Below are 18,646 nucleotides of genomic sequence, written 5' to 3' on the forward strand. Positions count from 1 at the left end.
TTGATTTGGGTAGAGAGGGGGAAAAAGAATGTTTTTCCCCCTCCGTGGGAAATCAACATAGTCTTATTTGTACCTTCTGGTCTGTGTTTTTGTATTGTTTTGTTGTCAAACTACAGAAAATATCTATATACAATTTTAGGGCTTGTAATTGTTATTCATATATATGTATATATGAAAAAGGATGTCTAGTTTTGTTGGAATACCTTCAATGAGATACTAATGGCAAAAAGAAAGATGTTTATCTTTATTCGAGGAAGCACTGTGATTTTCCTGAGATGGATCTTCTTATATGTATATGGCTTTGAGAACATGAGAATTGCATATTAAGAATATCTTCTTTAAGAACATAAGAATTATATATTCTGTTTTCTAAGGGAAAATACAATTATTATTTTTTTAACGAATTGACTAGCTCATTACCTGTTCTGCCATCTCTTACCAGCAAAATTGGAGATCAGTATGTGAAAATGAACCATTTTGGCGATTGTAGCTTGGTGCAATGGGAAGTTCTTACGGAGCCCTTTGGCTGGTGACTTTTTCTAAGGGGTTGGTGGGTGGGTGGTTGGCAGCTTTTTTTTTCTTCTTTTTTAGCTGAATCTTGGTGCTGTTCTGCCTTGTATTGCTTTTTGTGTGCTCACAGTAATAGTTTATGGCAGTCAAAATACCTGATTAAGTGCAGCTGATTGCTGCTGGGCAGAGTCTGGTTTATGCCTAGACACTAAGTTTTACTGTAATACAGAGCTAAATTGAAGAAAGGCTTTTTGGTATTCATAAAAATACAGTCAGGTAATGTATTACCTCAATAATAATTACAGACTTTTTTTAGTAGCTACGTTGCAGTTGTCCCAAGTCATCTGATGTGTAGTTGAGGTGCTGTTGTTAGCTGTGAACCTGAGCTTGTGTATTTTTTTTCTTCTAAAGGCAGTGCCTTGGGGATAGGGAGCGTAAGTACAGTAACCGACAGGACTGACCGTGCAGGTTGTTACGTGTCTGCATCCCAACTCCACATGCTGCGGGACCTCTCTTTGCTGCTGCCTGACGCTCAGCCGCTTCCACAGAATTGCGAACAGAAAAGTGAGCTTTTAGGCCTGCGCCCGTTAAGCAGATCTTCATTTTGGTACTAGTTCTCAACCAATATTTTCCTCCAGTGAGACAAGTAAATTTCTGCTGGCTGTACCCAAACTACAGCCAGCTGGAAAGAGCAGGTTTCAGCAAAACTGGTATACATGCAGCCTCCGCCAGCCACACTTGAAGATTGGTGACTCAGTCTGGGTGAGTTTGGCTCACAGTGTGCTCGAACTGTCATGTTGTGCTCAAGCGGTGTTTCCCAACCTGTCTTAACAGGGGTGTTGACTAACTGGTTTTAGGAGAAGCCCTGGACTGTTTCCTACCCAGCTGCCACATTGGCCTTTTCCATCTAAACATTGAATTTGCTCTCTCCTTTGGTAGGGGAGTGTTTCCTTCTGTCTTATGAGCTGCTTCAGAGGTCCATGGACCAAAGGTTGAGGAGCTTCTAGCAGAGGAGTTCCGTTAGGCACAGCACACCAGGCAGAATGAGGTCAGATGCATCTTCTGGAGAAGATGCACTGGGAGAAATTGGGGAGAGTCAATGAACAGCTATGGATCCAGTGTCCTGGGGAGGGGGAGACTATTCTAACAGCCATGTCCTCTGATGCACAAATACTATTTGACCAGCTTGTTCTGCTTGAACATTTCACAGCTCTGCTGCATCATGCTCCCCCAGTACTAGCATAGACGGGAGATCTGAGGGTCCTCCTTTCCTCGTCTTAATGTGTTCAAGCTTGGTCCTTTTATAAAACTACATCTCCCAGCAGGCACTGGGATAACTGTGTTGCCTAATCATGAGATCACTTCCCTTATGGCCATCTTGTCAACCCTGCGCAAAACACTTTCTGGTGAGCAAAGGTGGTTAGAGAGCTAGACCAAGCAATAGAAAAGTAACTCTGCAAATTATGGCTGGCAATGGAGCAATCGCAGGTAGGATTCAACGGGGTTGAAGTGTCTGTGTTTATCAGACAGGTAAAGCTGTTAGAATTCAGCTGTTTGAGCATACGTGAAGCCGCTTGCACACTGCATGTCTATTTTCATGAAGGTCATATTAAAGGCAGGAGAGTTTGCAGAATGAGTCCATCTGAAAAACAGTTAGAAATTTGCTAGGAATCTGTAGGAAATCATATTTCCCTCCAGCTTAGTTTTGTCTTTAAATATTTCTACAAAGCCAGAGTAGAAATGGGGCCATTTGTAATTCTTTTTACATACCAATAAAGCATAGTTTGTGAACTTTGTGGACAAGCAGAAGGATTCAAACATTAAATGTTTGGTTTTGTGCTGAGGTGGGAGTCCTGATGCCTGGTCTGTGGGGCCTGAGGTGCTGTTTCCCATCGAGGTGGCAAAAGGTTTTCGTTTGTGTTGCAGAAAACAAATAGCAAAATCATGTTTCTCAGTGGCAGTAGAAATGGGGTTGTGCAAGGATGCGAGATGCTGTACTTTCATCTGTCTGAGCAGGACTTGGAACAGCAATGGGTCCTTGTCCAGTTTAGCTTGAAAATGAAACATTTATAGTGGATTGCAGAGATGTGCTGTCAGAAAAATTGCCTCTGCCAGGGCAGGCACTGCTGACTTGGCAGCTGCACATTAACTTGAAGCTAGATTTTGGAAGGAAAACACTTATTCTGAGGTGGCAGGTGGCTGCTTCTGATTTTTTTTTCTTCTTTATTTTTTCTTGTCTGGGATGGAAATGGCCAGGGTAGAAGGCTGGTCAATATGGTAAGAGGGTGTTACAAAGAACAAGGGGGCTATAAAGTAAGCTAAGAGCGAGACAAGGAGTAGGAGCGTGTGCATAGATTAAGAGCAGGGCTGAATTTGTGGCAGAAGGTACTACAAGGGAAGCTAGGTGAGACTTCACAGCACGTATGGCTCAAGCACGTGCTACACTGCAGCAGGTGGAAGGTAAGCTGCCTTCTGCTCCGCAACCAGTGTGCGGGCACCGACCTGACACACAGCAGGTTTGGGACTTGATGGATCAGGGACATGGCTCTTTCACCACCCCCTTGGAGAGAAAGGCAGTTGGAAGGGGGGAAAACAGACTTTTTGCTCTGCAGTTGCTTTTTTTTTTTTCCCCCCTGGTGGAATGGTCTTGGTTTTTTTTAGTTTTTTTTCCTAATAGGCTATACAGCTTGTGCATTAAGCATTTAATTCTGCAGTGAGTCGGCAGTGACTCACAACAGAAAAACAGCTTGCAACTAGGAACCAATGAAAATGCTGACTAAGGAGAACCTGAAAGTAAAACATATTGAGGTAAGCTCAGGTAGGATATTCAGGTTTCTTGTAATAGTGTATAATTTTAAAAATGTTTTCTCTGTGTTTTGTAGTGCAGGAGAACTCTTGACAGTGATTGCAGGCACTGGAGCATTTTACTGCAGACATTAGAGGCAATAACATAACAGTGCTTGGTCCTGAAATTAATTACTAAGGCTGTAAGATGAAATTTTGTGAATGTAATAACATTCCCAACTTTTAAAGCAGAGGTGGAGCTAGAGCATGTCAGTGCTAGGAATTCTTTCCTGCTTTACTGAGGGGAGCATCAGCGAAGTGTGTAAAGGGGTACAACACTCAGAGAAAGGCAGCAGAGTACAAAGCCACTTAAACATGGAAGAGGTATGCTGAACAAGGCTGCTCCTTAATTAGCAGAACCTTGATGATGATTTAAGTCCAGTAAGCAACTCAGCTGAAGAAAGGACTGCAGGAGGCTGCCCAGCTGTTGCTGTAGCACTTTGAGGACTGAGAAGAGGTGCTGCATGAGTGAGTGTGGGGTTTTCGTTTGGTTTGGTTTGGTGGTTGGTTTGGTTTTTTTGGTGGCTGGGGGTGTTGGTTAAGTTTCCTGCAGCGAGTGTACCCCAGCTTAGGGGAAATAGGTTAGCTGTCTTGTTAGCAACGAGCTGGCTGCTCATGCCACAGTTTTGCTGATAAAGCGGCATAGGAATGTGTGCCAGCATAGCTTTCCGTGCCAGGAATCCCATTTGAGAGCCACACTGGCTGAAGCCTGTGTAGACATGGCCTGAGGGGCTTGTTCAGCTGCTTTGTCTGGTTTGTCTCATGGCAGGGAGAGCATGCAGTCTTCTGCTGCAAAGCGTAGAGAGCCGGTTACAGTCTGACTTTGCTACAGTGCTGGGAGGGATTTGACTTCTAAACCCTCCATAAATGAGGAAAGGTGTGGAAACAGTCTGTGAGTTTGGAGGGATGAAGTGGGTTCGGATGGTGAAATGGAGCTGACTTGTGTGCCCAGGAGCTGGGCATGCCATCCTGGAGTCTTGCTTATGTGCCTGTGGTTTTTGTCTCCCAGGCTGTTGCAAATTGTGAGCATTGTGGCTAAATTAAGTGGGATTTCATAGAGGAGTGGAGGTCTTGAAGATGCTGGGCCCCTAACAGCTTCAAGAAAATGTATCATCTGACAGGGGGAAGTGACTCCAGGAATTTCCTTGCTAAGAAAGAAGCTATAGTGTGAGCTTCCCTGTTAGATAAGAGAAACTCTGCATGTGGATGCAGGAGAACCAGCCTTAAGGACCCAATCTGAGTCTGAAGCTTTAGACATGCAGAAGAGTGGCCAGTGTCTCTTGCACTGCAAATTCTCAAGTGTGGTTTGTGTTCTTGATACCATCACACACTTACGTTTTAAGCTATAGTAGCAGGTTGTTTGTAAAAGTGATGTGCCAAGAGTTTAGATCTTTAAAAAGGGAAGTATATGCTCCTTTGTCAGTGAAATTCCTCTTGACAGTGACTGCATCTATGAACCTGTTTGTTTGAAACAAAGCAGCTCAGCAAAGGTATTTTCCTCTTTAAACTCTTACTTTTTGTTGCTGCAATAGTCTTGCATTTACGCACCCCAACTATGATGTAAGAAGAAAATTTCTTTTAAAATCACTACTTTTTTTTTTTTTTTTTTTTTTTTATGGGCTCAGTCAGACTCCTTCCTGTCTCCCCTCTCCTGCTTTTCCATTCTCTCAGCTCAGCCCTCTAGCCCAGAAGGCTCCCAGGGAGGAAAAAGGACTTAGTCCACTTGTCAGAGACTGATACTAAAGGTAAGAAGAGCACTGCATAGGATGTGATCAGGATGTGTTTACTCCTCTGCACTCCACTGAGTCTCTGTCCTTGTCCCTAACCAGCACTTATGGTTTTCCAAGTGACATAACAAACTAAAAACCTCATGTTGGCTTTGCTGCCATCCAGAGAGTTTGGGAAAGTAATAACGATTGCTTGGCCATGTTGTTTGCCTGGGTGCCGTAGACTTCAAGGTGCACAGCTACATCTTCACTTTTCAGGTGGTTACAAGTGCGGCTCTTTGGACGTGAGACCAGCATGCCTAGTGGAGCACCTCCAGCCAGACTGGACGCTGCACGGCGAGGTCAGGCTGTGTGTGGGTGCTGGAAACAGTCGGTTGGCTTCTCTTCACTCATAACCAAGTCTAGAGAGTGGAAATGGCTAAAGCCATTTCTTTCGTCTGTCATGTTGATGCTCTTTCCTGAAATGCTGCAAGGTTGGCAGGCAAAAGGAAATGAAATGCCATATTATAAGCACTCAGATGACAGAAAGTATCTTGCTCCTCGGCTTTGTTGCTGCTTCCTGACCCAGGAGAGGGCAGCAGCAGCCCAGGCTGCGGTCTCTTCCAGCCTTTCCAGAACTTTGCTCTTCCCCTTCTTGATGGGAGTTTGAGCCTGCAAAAAGCTTGGCAAGAAACACAGTGCATACAGTAGCAAGCGAAAGGCAAATACCAGTTGGCTGGGGTAGTGACCGTCTCCTTACTTGCAAAACCGTGTGCTCTCAGCATGGAAGTAGAAAGGGAAACTGGTTCATAAGCAGCAGCGTAGAAGTATGGGGGTTCTTGTAGCAATAACTTTGGACTTTTGTTATTGATCATCACTATGTTGAGGTCTTTGCTGCACCAGAAAATAATGTTGTGTTGCTTTGGTTGCTCAGAGCACAGGTGGAAGGTAAGTACAGTGAAATACTGTCCGGTATAGTAATACTGATGTGTGGCTTGTAGGAACCCCTTCTTAAAACTTTGGTAAGCTGGTGGTGAATGCACAGGCTATCAGAACAGTCTTTGCAAAGGCTGCCTCTGATGCTGTAGGTTTTTATCACCTATTTTGTAGTGAGCTTTCATTTTTTCTCATGCTGTTTTACTTGTGAAATACTTCAGGATAAAGAATAGTAATAGCAGCACCTTGCCGACTTGTTGGCTGGCTTTCTAAACCTGCTATCTGGATAATAAATAACAAAAGTGGTCTCTCTTACCAGGGAAAGTTTGTGTTTCCCCTTGTTTGGCATTCCAGGTGCAGACTCTCCATTCCTCTTCCTCGTTCAGTCTTTTTAGCCTGATGTTTGGGACTGAACACAGTGAAACTCTGACTGATCAAGCTAGTATTTACTCACAGCATCAGCTTTTTAGGTCAATTTCTCCCTGCATCTGAGTCTGTGCCTTTTAGACCGTCTGGACAGGTAGTTTGTTCTTGTATTACATGATATCACTAGGTGTGGAAAACAGCCCCCTTTAGCTCCCACCCTGGTGGTATGAGGCATTTATCACATGGGTGGAAGGAGGACATGCTTTAGGTATACTTCAGTCATACTTGTCTGCATAACATAGCTAACCTAGAGTAGTGGGCACATCACTTCTGTTGGTGTTTGTCTTTCCTGAGATTATGTGGGTCCCATATCACTTTCCCTGTTTAAACCTTAGGAATGGATCTGCCTTGCTTTCCTTTGACTTAAAATTGTCTGTTTCTCTGATTTATTGGGTATTTTTCAGGTCACACTCTCTGAAATCACAGCAAAATGCAAACCTGTTGTTACTCAAAGCTCTTTTAAAATGATTCATTAAAGAAGCTTTAACTTTGTGAAACAGACCTTGGTTGCTTCTTAATAAATGCATTGACAAAGGGATGTAGTTTTCTCTTCCATTTATGCTTTAACTTGCGGAGACCCTAGTCTTTTTAAAACATTTCACTTGGCCTTAGTCCACAGTCTTAAGCAGAACGACTTCTGAATGATCCCTGTCTCATTGTAAAAGTGCAGGGTGTTGTTAACCTCTTCAAGAAAATGACAGTCAAACTTTGATCTTGAATATGCATGCATCTGATTTTCATCTGATGCGAGGACTTGTTTCCTTGGTCTCAGAAACAAACAGGAATGGGACGTCCTTAGGGCTTGAGAAAAATCAGGCCAGAGCATTAGAGATTTAATTGTCATTTAGTGATAATTCTTTATGCTGGGATTTCAGTCTTCTCCTTCCTTGCATGTAGATGGGAGGGGGCTTTCTCTTCAGATCAAGCTACAGAGAGGAGTCTGAAGCAGACCACTTGGAAGAGAGCTCTAAGGCCAAGAGCAGGTTTGAAAACAGACCTACTTTTGTTACCTTTGTGACTGTTCGTTGTTCCCCATCTCCCCTTGCACCTTGGAGCTGACACCACTCTAGAGAAAAGTGCTGCTGCATTGGACCATTTCTGAGGTGTTCTGTGTTCCCCTCCACCCAGCTGTGAGCAGCTCACAGCAAGCTGCAGAGCACAGATCTCTGAATTTTCTTTCTTTGTTCTTTCTTCTTCCTCCACAGAGACTCCCCAGTTGAATCCTGTGATGGAACCCCTGTCCTGGATGCTGGGCACCTGGCTGTCAGACCCACCAGGAGATGGCACCTTCCCTACAATGAAGCCCTTCCAGTACCTGGAAGAAGTGCACATCTCTCATGTGGGGCAGCCCATGCTCAACTTCTCGTAAGTCAAGGGGCTTATATGTGTCGGCAGCAGCTTTTGGGTCGGATCAGGCATGGCTCCAGTGAGACTTGTTGGTTGTATTTCTTTTCTAGTGGCAAAGTAAACAAGTGTTCACCTACTGAATGAGACAATGTAATGATACATGACTGCACGGTATGACTTTCATTTTCCTTTAAAACTTGTAATTAATTGGCATGCTGTTGCAACGTATCCAGAGCTGCACACCTGCAATCAGTGAAGATTCAGTAGCCCAAGAGTACAGTGCACTTCTACAGAGCTTTTCAAAAGTGAGTTCACACCTGTGAACTTGTGCAGAAGCACATGTATACAGGATCGGGACTGTGGCCAAGGTACAGGATACAGTTCTTGTGGCCCGCCAGTCCTGAGGTTTACACAGTGAGAGGTGTCGCAGTGCTGCGAATGTGACTGTAACTTAGAGTAGTGAGAGTAACTTAGGGTACCAAGAGTGGCCCCAGCATGACCTATTGTCTGTGCAAATTCTGTACCTGCCTTTCAAAGACCAGCGATTCTTCCACTTTAATGTGGTGTGCACTGGGTGCATATATTAGCCAGAAGATGTACTGTCCTTATGGCCAGAAAAGCCCCACTGTTCTTCTTGCTGGTGGTAGCTGTCTAATTAGAAATTAATCTTCAGGTAATAGCATTACAGCTGCTATCGCTCTGCTTTGTGAAACCCCCACTTACAGATCCAATAAATGGTATGGTACAGCTGTCAAGTTTGTTCATTTAAAACTGTCATCCTCAGTCTTCACCACCATGAATATCTGAGGAAAAATTAGAAGTTTGACAACCTGTATCGAATAGGAGGCAGATAGCTTAACTGCTTTAGCTGCAAGTAGTTGTAAGAGAAATCAAAAAGAAATCTGGAGGAAGAGAAGTGATGTGTTAGCTGACTGTTTAGTGCTGCTGCAGTACTCATTTGGGGCGGGTGGGTTGGAAAGTTTGTTGCTTTAAAAAAACAGATAAAAGAATAATTAAAAAATGCCAATGCTGTGTGAAAGATGCCCTGTGTTCCTGGTGTGCACCATTCGTTGTGACGGAGCTGCCAGCTCAGCATGTGACATTTTTAGTCGTTTCCAAAAGAAACAAAGCTCTGACAGTCATGCTTTGTCTACATCTCTCTCTCCAACTTTTGAACAGTTGCTGATTTGAGTTGCTTTTTTTTGTTTTTTGGTGCTGAGGAGATACACAGCTCAGGGCTGCTGAGCTCTGGGAAGCATCAGGAGAATAGGCAGCAGACCCTGTGCCTCCCTGGCTCATGGAGCAGTGCTCCTTGACTGTTACAAGACAGTTCAGATGACTCTTGAATGCTCCAAGCACTGAAAGAAGCCTGATTTAAGTTTGTTCATCCTTTGAATCTAGATAATCCCACTATGAGGCATGAGTCAGTACAGTACCTGGCCTCATGAGCTGCAGAGCACAGAGGCTGAGATGCTAGGACAGTCTTTAGCAGGGATGCAGCCCTGCACTACTGACAGAAGTCATTCCTGGTTCTCCTTATAAACATGTGGTTAAAAGGAGACATCCTTTATATAGAGACAAAGCCAAACGGGAGGAGCAATTTGTGTATTTGTACTCGGAGAACATCGGGGAGCTGGAGGCAGCTGCAAGGCATACAAACTGCTCCCTAACTGCATGCCTTAGCTGTGCTCCCCCTTCCTTGTCTCCAGTTCTTTGAAGCCTTATTTTTAAGGTTTCTTATACCGTGTCCTGGTTTTGAATAGAATAGAGTTAATATTCTTTTTAGTAGCTGGTACAGTGCTATGTTTTGGGTTTAGAATTAGAATAATGTTGATAACACAATGTTTTTAAGTTATTGCTAAGTAATGTTTATCCTAAGTCAAGGACTTTTCAGTTTCTTAGGCCCTGCGAGTGAGAAGGCTCTGGAGGGGCACAAGAAATTGGGAGGGGACACAGCCAGGGCAGCTGACCTGAACTAGCCAAAGGGATGTTCCGTACCATAGAACATTGTGCTCAGTCTATAAACTAGAGGGGGCTGGCCAGGGCAGGCAGATTGCTGCTCAGGGACTGGCCGGGCATCGGTCAGCAGGTGCTGAGCAGTTATATTGTGCATCACTTGAGGGGCTTTTTCCTTCATTCCCTTTGGATTTTATTCCTCTCCCCCTTCTCTCTCCTTTTCATTACAGTTGTTGTGGTTATTTTAGTTCAATTATTAAATCATTCTTATCTCAACCCATGAGTTTTACCTTTTTCACCATTGTCCTCCCCATCCCGCTGAGGGGGGAAGTGAGCGAGTGGCTGTGTGGTACTTAGTTGCTGGTTGGGGTTAAACCATGACACAGTAGGGGTGCCGTGTGCTGCGTCTAGTGCTGTTGGTCTTCTAGGAAGTGTTGACTCCGCATTGTTTATTATATTTTACTTCACATAGGAAATGCTTTGGATTTTTCAGCTCTCAGTGCTTCTTTAATAAATAATTGCTCCAGCTTCCCACATGCTGGTGCCTGAACAAGCCCCTTGGTCAAGCTCTACTTGCACTCTTGCCTTGTAACCATTGGGGTGACAGCTGATGATACAGATATCCCCAGTCCCAGGACGGGTCGTGGTGGCCAAGGTGACTGGTGTTGGCCATTTGCAGCAGGCACGTCCCAGTTGCATGGAAGAGGCACATGTAGAAACTGCTGCCGCATGAGGGAGTTCTCGGGCGTGGATTTAGCAGCAGCAGCTCAGAGGTTGCCTCCATCTCCTTTCCTGTAGAAGGATGCAGAGTGGGAAATTCTGTGAAAAACAGTATGAAAAGACAGAGATTAGTCTAAAATAAATAGGAACCAAGAGGATAGTCCACTGCGTTATATAGATACCTAGCTTGCTATTGTGTATAAGCTGCTGTTTAATTCAGTTACCCGTGTAGACTCAGGAATGCTGTAGCACTGATGTGATACATAAACATGCATGATATATGTAGTCACCCATAACACGGGTGACTAAACATACAACTCTGAAGCCTCATGAAGAATAAATAAGAATCTGAGCTGAACTAAGAAATAAGAGAAATAAGTCTGCTCTGTTGCTGCCTGCAGCAAGTAATACACAAAAACCCTCAGCTTGCCAGGTTTAAAAGCTAAATAAAGATGATACTGTAATTCCAGATATTTATTTGAGAAAAGGAAGCATTTGATGCAGAGTATGCCTTCAGCATCTGTGAAATGTCTGACTTCCTGGGGGATTTTCTGAGCTACTTTGTCGAAGTTTGAACTTAACTAACTGCAGCTCTAAAAAGTAGCTCTGCCTGTAGAGTAACTGTATTTCCACATTTGCATCTCCCAACCATAAGCATTGTTAGTCTTCTACTCTTCAAATAATACTGAAGGTAGTCATGTAGTTAAATAAAATACTGTTGCCTCTGAGATGAAACCAGGCCAAACACTGTATTTTCAGTGCAACAAACAGCAGCTTTTGTATTCTGATTTCCCCTCAGGTTCAATGCCTTCCATCCAGACACCAGGAAGCCCATGCACCGAGAATGTGGATTCATCCGCCTCAAACCTGACACTAATAAGGTGGCCTTCATCAGTGCCCAGAACACAGGTACACACCTGATATCCATGGTGGGGAGGAGAGGTCCTTACCCTGCTCTGCCAGTTTCATCACTTTTCCAGAAAATTATTGCACATGTCACAGCTTCATTTATTTTCACTGTGGTTTCAGTGCCAAAGAGCAGCATTGCTGCTTTTTGGCACTGGACCCACAGTGAAAACAAATTAATAAATGAGCTTGTGTCAAAAGCACGGAGTTTCTATGACTGGCTATGTGGCTTTGCCCAGACAGTATGTCTTTCCAGCTTTCTGTGACAGGTATTTTGAGGGGTATGCTTTCCTCAAATGATATGTTGGTATTTGCAGACATAGCTTTGAAACCAAAAGAGCCTCTGCCTCTGTAATGAAGAATTGTAGTCTGAGCCTTAATGATGGCAGGTAGTAAGTGGCCAGTGACATTCCTGATGCCTTTGTAGCATCCTAGTCTTTTTTTTCTTGTTTGTTTGTTTTTGTGTGGAAGCTGGGGAAATGTCTAGATAGAAGGTTCTTCATTACCACTGCTGCTGTCAGCTGGCCACAGGTGACCGTGTCTGTGGCAGAGCTCATGAACTCCCCTCTCTGGAGCCCTCCTCCAGTCACTGGTGTCTTCCTTAGGCAGCCGCTCCTTCCAAACAGGGTCAGATTTAACATCCCACTAAACTGTTGTTACCAATGTCAACATTTGCCATATTTGATTTTGCGGTGCACGGCAGAGCTTGTGGGGATGTGGTGGTTTGAAACCTCCTTTGCAGCCTTTCCATCCAGGAGTGTTTGGTGTGAGCTGCTTAGCAGGTTCCCTGTGAGAGAACCTGCCTGGGCTGTGGTACTACCAAGAGCCTCAGCAGCACCATAGTCAGGGGAGCTGCTCTCCTACTGTTCCTTTAACAATCTTGGAGAGTAATCTCAGTGCAGCCTTATTTCTTAGTTCTTAAACTAGGAGATTTTCCCACTGTGTGGATGTAGTGCCTTGGTACTTGTTACACACCTTACAGGAACTGAATGAGAGAGGGAACCACATCCAAATGTTAAAGTGTTAAAACCCAGTTGGTGCTTAATTTTGCATCTAAAATTCCAGAGCAGGTGCTGAAGGGAACACTGCTAGTTGCAATGCGATATGCATCCCACATGATATGAGTAAGTCTGGCTAGATTTTTCTAAGCAGCGTTACATGTCTGAGGTGGTGTGGGTTTGCAGTTGTCAGTATGTGCTAGGTCAAATAAAACTGCTCTTCAGGGAGAGTGATGTTCTGTTACTTAGCCTAATAATTGTGACGTTGTTAAGTAACCTAAGTAGCTTAATAAATATTATGGCCTTGCTTCTCACTAGGTCTGGTGGAGGTGGAGGAAGGGGAGGTGAATGGACAAGAGCTGTCTATAGCTTCTCACTCCATAGCCAGGATCTCCTTTGCCAAGAAGCCCCATGTAGAGCAGGTGAGTGCACACACAGTGAGCAATCAGCGTGGTATTGCTAGCCCCAGAAGGTGTCTAGTTGAGAGGATAGGTTGATTAGCACACTTTAATTACAGATTGGCATTAGAAGTTCTTGGAAATGCTGCATGGCATCCTGGCTTATCCTTTCTCTAACAGCCTTCAGAATGTATTTTGTTCATTACAAGACCCAGAGGGATCATTAAGATAAGAGCTGATGCACTGAATCTGGCCAGCCAGCCCAGAATCCTGTCTCTAGCAGTGGCCAGTAGCCGGTCTTTAGGGAAAAGAATAGGTCACTCTTCTCTGAATACCTTTCTACAGGTGGGAGATTCTGGTGTTCTGGATTAACTACAGTATGAGGGTGCACATGTAAGGTATGCCCAATATTAGGCCCCACTGGGATATTTTAGCAATGCATGCCTTTCACCTTTTTTTTGCAAATCTTGCTTGCTTACTTTTTAGGGCATTCACAGGTCACTCTGGGCTCTCTTCCCATCCATGGCTGCTTGGCAGGGCTGGTGCTTGCTGTCGGCTCCGCTCTTGGCTGACTGCTTCTTGGGGTTTGAACTTTTTGTGTAGCGGCACTTTGCTGTTGACACAGCTGGGTGGGCTGCAGCCAGCTGCCAGTAAGACGGCACTGCTGGAGCTGGTGCAGCGTGCTGAGGTCACTGCTGGAATCCCAGTTATCACACACAGATGCAGTTGTCTTGGCTGACTAGCAGCTGAGAAAGGCAGCAAGGTTGAACAAGCTCTCACAGGGAGTAGGTACCAGCATGTTCTTGCACCTGTTTGGTTTTCTCTGGTAACGTGAGCCAAGTGACTGGCTGCAAGGTTTTAAGGGTGACAAGTGGGGGAGAAGACACACCTCACTTGGATTCCTTGGATTCCAGCAAATACAGTGCTGCCTCATTCTGGACTTCAAGGCTGAATTTTGCAACCTAGTTTCTAAGAGCTATAAAAGCAACCCATAGATAATGGAGAGCACGAGTTTGTACAGATGCAGCCGGTGTCATAAGCCTGCTCCCTACATTCACTGATGTGCCAAAATGTGTATGTCCCTGCACAAACAATGTCTGAACTCTGGAAAAGCAGTCTAAACTGCTTTGCCTTCCCATGCCTGTTTTAAGTTGTTGGCTATCTCCTTTCCCAGGAGCAACTGTATTGCCTCCTTTCTACAGCAGGAGGAATAAACCCACTAAATACTAAGGGTATCACCGAAGCAGTGGAGGCTTGTAATTACTAACATGTCAGTAAAATGGACCGCCCTCTCAGAGTCACCGCCTGAAATGTGAGCAGTTAGACTGGCAGGAGGAGAGGGGGGTGGCAACAGAAAGCCAAGAAATGGCTCGCTGACTGAGGGCTCTGGGCCCAGCTTTGGCTGAAGGCTGGAAGAAGGAGCCACCCGAGCTGAAGGTCCACGCTCGCCTGGCACCTGAGGGCAGTTCAGGCCTAGGTCCTGGTCACAGTGAGTGTCTGGGGGGGGCCTGGCTGGTGAAGGAGGATGTGCAATGAGAGGGTATGGCAGGTAACCAGCTCCCAACACTGCCTCTTCTCCACCAAGGACTGCATAAATTACCCACGGAAATGAAGAAACTGTGTCGTGAGAAGGGCGTGGGTGCTGCTGCTTTCGTTGCTCCTTTGGAGAACACATCACCATTGTGTTGTGCTCCCGCCGAAAAGCGATTTGGGATGGCTGTGGCTTGGCTGAGATGTAACTTGGGCAGGAAGAGCCGTTCCCTGGGCCAGGGCTGTGTGACAGGCACTTGCCAGTGCAGCTGTGCTGAGGTGCAGGGAGCTCTCTGCATGGGCAGAGAGGAGCAGTCCCCGGGGCCTGTCCCTGTCAGAGGCGATGCTGATGGCACGTCAGGCGCAGCTGCAGCATGTGAGACTCTTCCCACCTCCCTGAGGAGCGAGTGGCTCTCGCCTCCCACCCTGCACCTAAGAGGGGGGAGATGCTGGTCACAGAGCAATGCTCCTAGCTGGATTTCTTTCTAAACAGCCTGCTCGTGTTCCCCTGCCAGTGCTTGGAGAACAGGCACGTTTTCCAATAATTTTAGACTTGAGGACAGCCCTCGCAGGGTGCAGGCATGGCGGGAGCTGGCTGATGCGCCTGCAAGGCTGCTGTGCTGTTGGTGAAAGGTGATGGAGGTCAGCGGAGTTTCCCGATGACTGGAGACCTGTGGGTCACCCGTCTTCAGAAAGTGCCGGAAGGTCAGCTACAAGCTGCTCAGCCTTAAAAGCTTCAGCCCCTGGAGACTTCAGCACATATGAAGGAGAAGGTGACTGGACCCAGTTGGTGTGGTTTTACCATGGGTGAATGGTGCCTGGCTGACCTGGTTGTCTTCTGTGATAACATGACTGGATATGTGGATGGGGGAACAGCAGTGATGTCACTTACCTTGAATTCAGCAATTTCCCGTGGCCGTTTCGCAGTGCTGCACGATTCCTCTCCTGTGTGGAAAGCAGCACTCTCCCCTCGTGTCTCTGGTGTACACGGAGCTTGCCCTCCCACGGTACCAGCAGCCAGCCTTGACTGAAGCTGGCTTTTAAGAGAAAAATCCCCTCTTCTTTTTTTGCCCGGTTCATTTCATGTTCTTCTGGCATTCAGACTTAATGGCCTGACCTACAGTGGGCAGTTCAGGAAAACATGGGTCATTCAGCGACCCTGAACTAAGGTCACCTGTTGTGAGGTGATTTCTTGTTTAAGTCTTTTGTATTCCTTTTGATTGCCTTTTCCTGCTTAAGGTATTTGAGGAGCGCTGTTGTGCATTACAAAGAAAGCCCCACCTGATCAGCAAATATTAATCAAAACATCGTTTGCATGTGATGCTGTTGCTGCTGTTGCCCCAGTGAATGTCAGAGCAGCTTCGCTCTGAGCTGGCAATAACCTCCTGGGAGGACGTGTTGGATATTGGTACGAAGAGCACACCGTGGCTGGCCTCAGGAATGGATGTAAGGGAGCCGAGGCTGTCTTGGAGCACGCAGGCCGGCAGTAGCTCATGGGCATGCCCGTGGGTGACCTCCACTGGAAATGAAAGCATTTGCAAAAGCCTTTGCATTTTAGGAATTTCGAAATGGAGCTGGTTTAAGTGACTGCAAATGAATCATGCTTGCAGATTACCCTGCTGTCCCCAGGACTTTGGTTCTGTTTGCCCCTGGGATTGTGTTCATCGTGGGAAGCACAAGCAGCCACCAGGCGGTATAAAGAGCTCTTTGGGATGACATGGAGCCAATCTGCCAAAATTGCACCTAAGAAGGACCTAAGTGCTAGTTGTGTGGGGTCTATGCTAAGCTGCCTCTTTGCAGCAGCGATCACTCGGGGAGCTGCTGTGCCCTGGTGCCATCCACAGTTATGTGGCTGTTCCGCCAGGCCAAGCAGCTGGAGGGATGCCCTCCAGAGTGCTGTTCTCCAGCAGGAGCTGAGGTTCTAAAAGGATGGTCGCGCATCTCTCCTTTACTTTGGCAGCAGCTAGGAGCAGACCTACGACGCATGCTGAGCAACGGACGCTTAGCTGCCACCTCCAGTGTGGAAGCTGCTGAAGCCTGAGTTCAAGCACCTGCTTGCACAGGTCCCAAGTGGCCCAGCTCCGCTGGGCATCCCCAAATTGCCTCTCTTGACGTTTGGTGCAGCGCAGAGACTATGCGGCTGGAGGGATGGGGACGACGTTGCCTGTCGAGCCCTCTCGATGGACAGCAGCGTGGCTCCCTCCTGCCCTGCGGCTGGCGGCAGGTGCAAGCGGAGGCTTGGCAGGCTCTGATCTCCCCGTGTAGCATGAGCAGCGCCTTCCTCTCGCCCCGGGTGGTGGCTTGCAGAGAGCCTCAGTGGTTCTGACAGCTGCCTTGGGGATGTCATCCAGCACAGAGCAGCTCCCTGAGCCACTAGCCGGGAGCTGCTCTTCTGGTGGAGGGATGCTGGCCTGTCTGTGCTGAGGTGAGGTCAGTAGTAGTTCCAGGACACTGTGCTGCTCCGTGGATAATGGTCTTGGGGCTTGGAGCTGTTAATTTGAAAGGGCTGCCTTCTTTAGGAGGGAAAGCTTCTCCTCGTTTACTCACATGGCTGTAGTGAGCATATCCTTCCCTCTGTGGTGCATTGACAGCAAATGTAAGGATGGCAAAGGGCAAGTAGACAGTGCAGGTACAGAACTTAGTCTGCAGATGCCGTTTGCTTGATTTCGTTATCTCTTTTCTTACCCCCTTTTCAGATTACCAGAAAATTCAGGCTCAATTCTGATGGGAAACTCGAACAAACTGTCTCAATGGCAACCACTACGCAGCCCATGACTCAGCACCTCCACATCACCTACAAAAAGGTGACGCCCTGACGCCAGGAGGGCCGGAACTCCCTGCGGAGGACGAGGAGCCCCTGGGGCATCGTGCCAAGAGCAGTGGCAGCTCAGGAGCACAGCAGGGCAGACCCTGGAGCTCACTGCCTGCGCTTGCCCCCAGGGCGCAGAGCTTCCCGTCCTGTTGAGAATGTTACTCAGATGTTTCTGTAATGGTATATCAATAAAAAGCTTTTATTTTTATGGCTGTGTCCTTGGGCGTGATTGCAGAGTGATCTGTGTGTCCCTCTGCTCCGGCAGTGGTTACAGAGGGGCTTTTTGGTGCCTGTTCATTAGTAGGCGTTGAGTTGTAGGTCCAGCCTCCTGGACCCTTCTCTGCCACCTGAGTAACGCCGCAAGAAGCAGCAGGGTCAGGAACGGATTTGCATGGCAGGGACATACCCTGAGAACTGCAGCTCCTGCCTAATGAAACTCGGCTCAAATATTTGGAGGGAGCACCTACATCTTGCTGTGGGACTGGGAGAACTGTCGCAGGACCCAGTTCTGATGGTGCCATCCAGCTGACTTGAGAGGACTTGGGGCAGTCCTGGAGGTCAGGGCCAGCCCTTGCCTAGCTTCAGTGCAGAACGTCACAAGAGTTTGGGTGACAACTGTGAGCCAACGGACAGAAGAGAAACGGCCAACAGTGGGATTGACCTTGGCAGCTCTTTTTTTCTAGCACGGGAGTCATGGTGCTGCTTTGACCTTTGTGAAATCTGTCATCAAGGCCCTCATCGGTGAGGGAGGCAAAGGTCTAGCACTGCCTCTGGCCCACAGCAGAGGTGGGAGAGACAGTTCTGGCTGTGTCTCTCCTTCGATTGTCTCCAAAGGCTTTCTGTGGTGGTTTTCTGGCTCTAGGGAAGGCCTGGGCTGTGATATTTCTTTCTCACCAAGCTTTCTGATGCCAAACGTTGTGCTGAAACTCTTGTGTGAGGGCACAAGGAGTCTCATTTGCACTTATGACTTCCTTAGGGGCCCAAGATCCATCTCGGCGAAGGGATATGAACTGTCATCGTTTTGGGAATGTCTGGTCTGGCAGCTCCCGGAGCTTCTCTGAGCTTTGTGGTGGCGTCCTCAGTGTTTCAGGCAGGGAGCCCAAAATGATTCAGAGAGGTGGTTTCAGCATGTAGTGCTACAATGGTATTTTTAAGAAAAGAGGAGGCGGCAAACAATTCAAATCCAGTGTTATATTCCATAGCTCCTGTATTTCGAGATGAAAATGTGAACTGGGGCCAGTAAACGATAGAACAGAAACTTCTCATGGTTTTGGAGACAGCAGGAGGCTTGTGGGAGGTGGAACTTTACAAATAGTCTCTGATCTGTGAAGAAGTGGTTTTTGAATGCTGATGCTCTAGGTCTGCGAATAGAGGATGTTACCAGTGGCGTGATGCACAGACGGAGGCCAGTCATGAGTGGTGTACCCCGGGGGCCAGCGCTGGGTCTGATATTCTTCCTCATCACTAGTGATCTGGATGATGGGGCACCCTGCACCCTTAGCAAGTCTGCTGGTGACTCAACACTGGGAGGAGTACCTGAGACACCAGAGGATCACG

The 18,646-nt window shown here is 46.8% G+C and overlaps 1 protein-coding gene across 9 annotated transcripts in view; it reads left to right on the plus strand.

Annotated features, from left to right (window-relative positions):
• The window catches only part of THAP4 (THAP domain containing 4), a 21,424-nt gene extending 4,127 nt beyond the window's left edge, over nucleotides 1-17,297 (plus strand). For 2 of the 9 annotated variants that reach the window (XM_056358636.1, XM_056358638.1), the window contains exons 3-6: nucleotides 7,628-7,787; nucleotides 11,245-11,354; nucleotides 12,668-12,771; nucleotides 16,974-17,297. In XM_056358636.1, the coding sequence (XP_056214611.1) occupies nucleotides 7,628-7,787; nucleotides 11,245-11,354; nucleotides 12,668-12,771; nucleotides 16,974-17,093 (494 nt within the window). In that variant the 3' untranslated portion in view covers nucleotides 17,094-17,297. Of the gene's footprint in view, nucleotides 1-921; nucleotides 1,273-1,861; nucleotides 1,999-3,708; nucleotides 3,823-7,627; nucleotides 7,788-11,244; nucleotides 11,355-12,667; nucleotides 12,772-16,973 lie in introns of those variants that run through there. The other 7 variants (XM_056358641.1, XM_056358643.1, XM_056358644.1 and 4 more) reach the window with 7 other exon arrangements.
• Nucleotides 17,298-18,646: the final 1,349 nt, after the last annotated feature.

The sequence above is a fragment of the Falco biarmicus genome, chromosome 13, assembly GCF_023638135.1.
Source record: "Falco biarmicus isolate bFalBia1 chromosome 13, bFalBia1.pri, whole genome shotgun sequence".
NCBI lineage: Eukaryota > Metazoa > Chordata > Aves > Falconiformes > Falconidae > Falco > Falco biarmicus.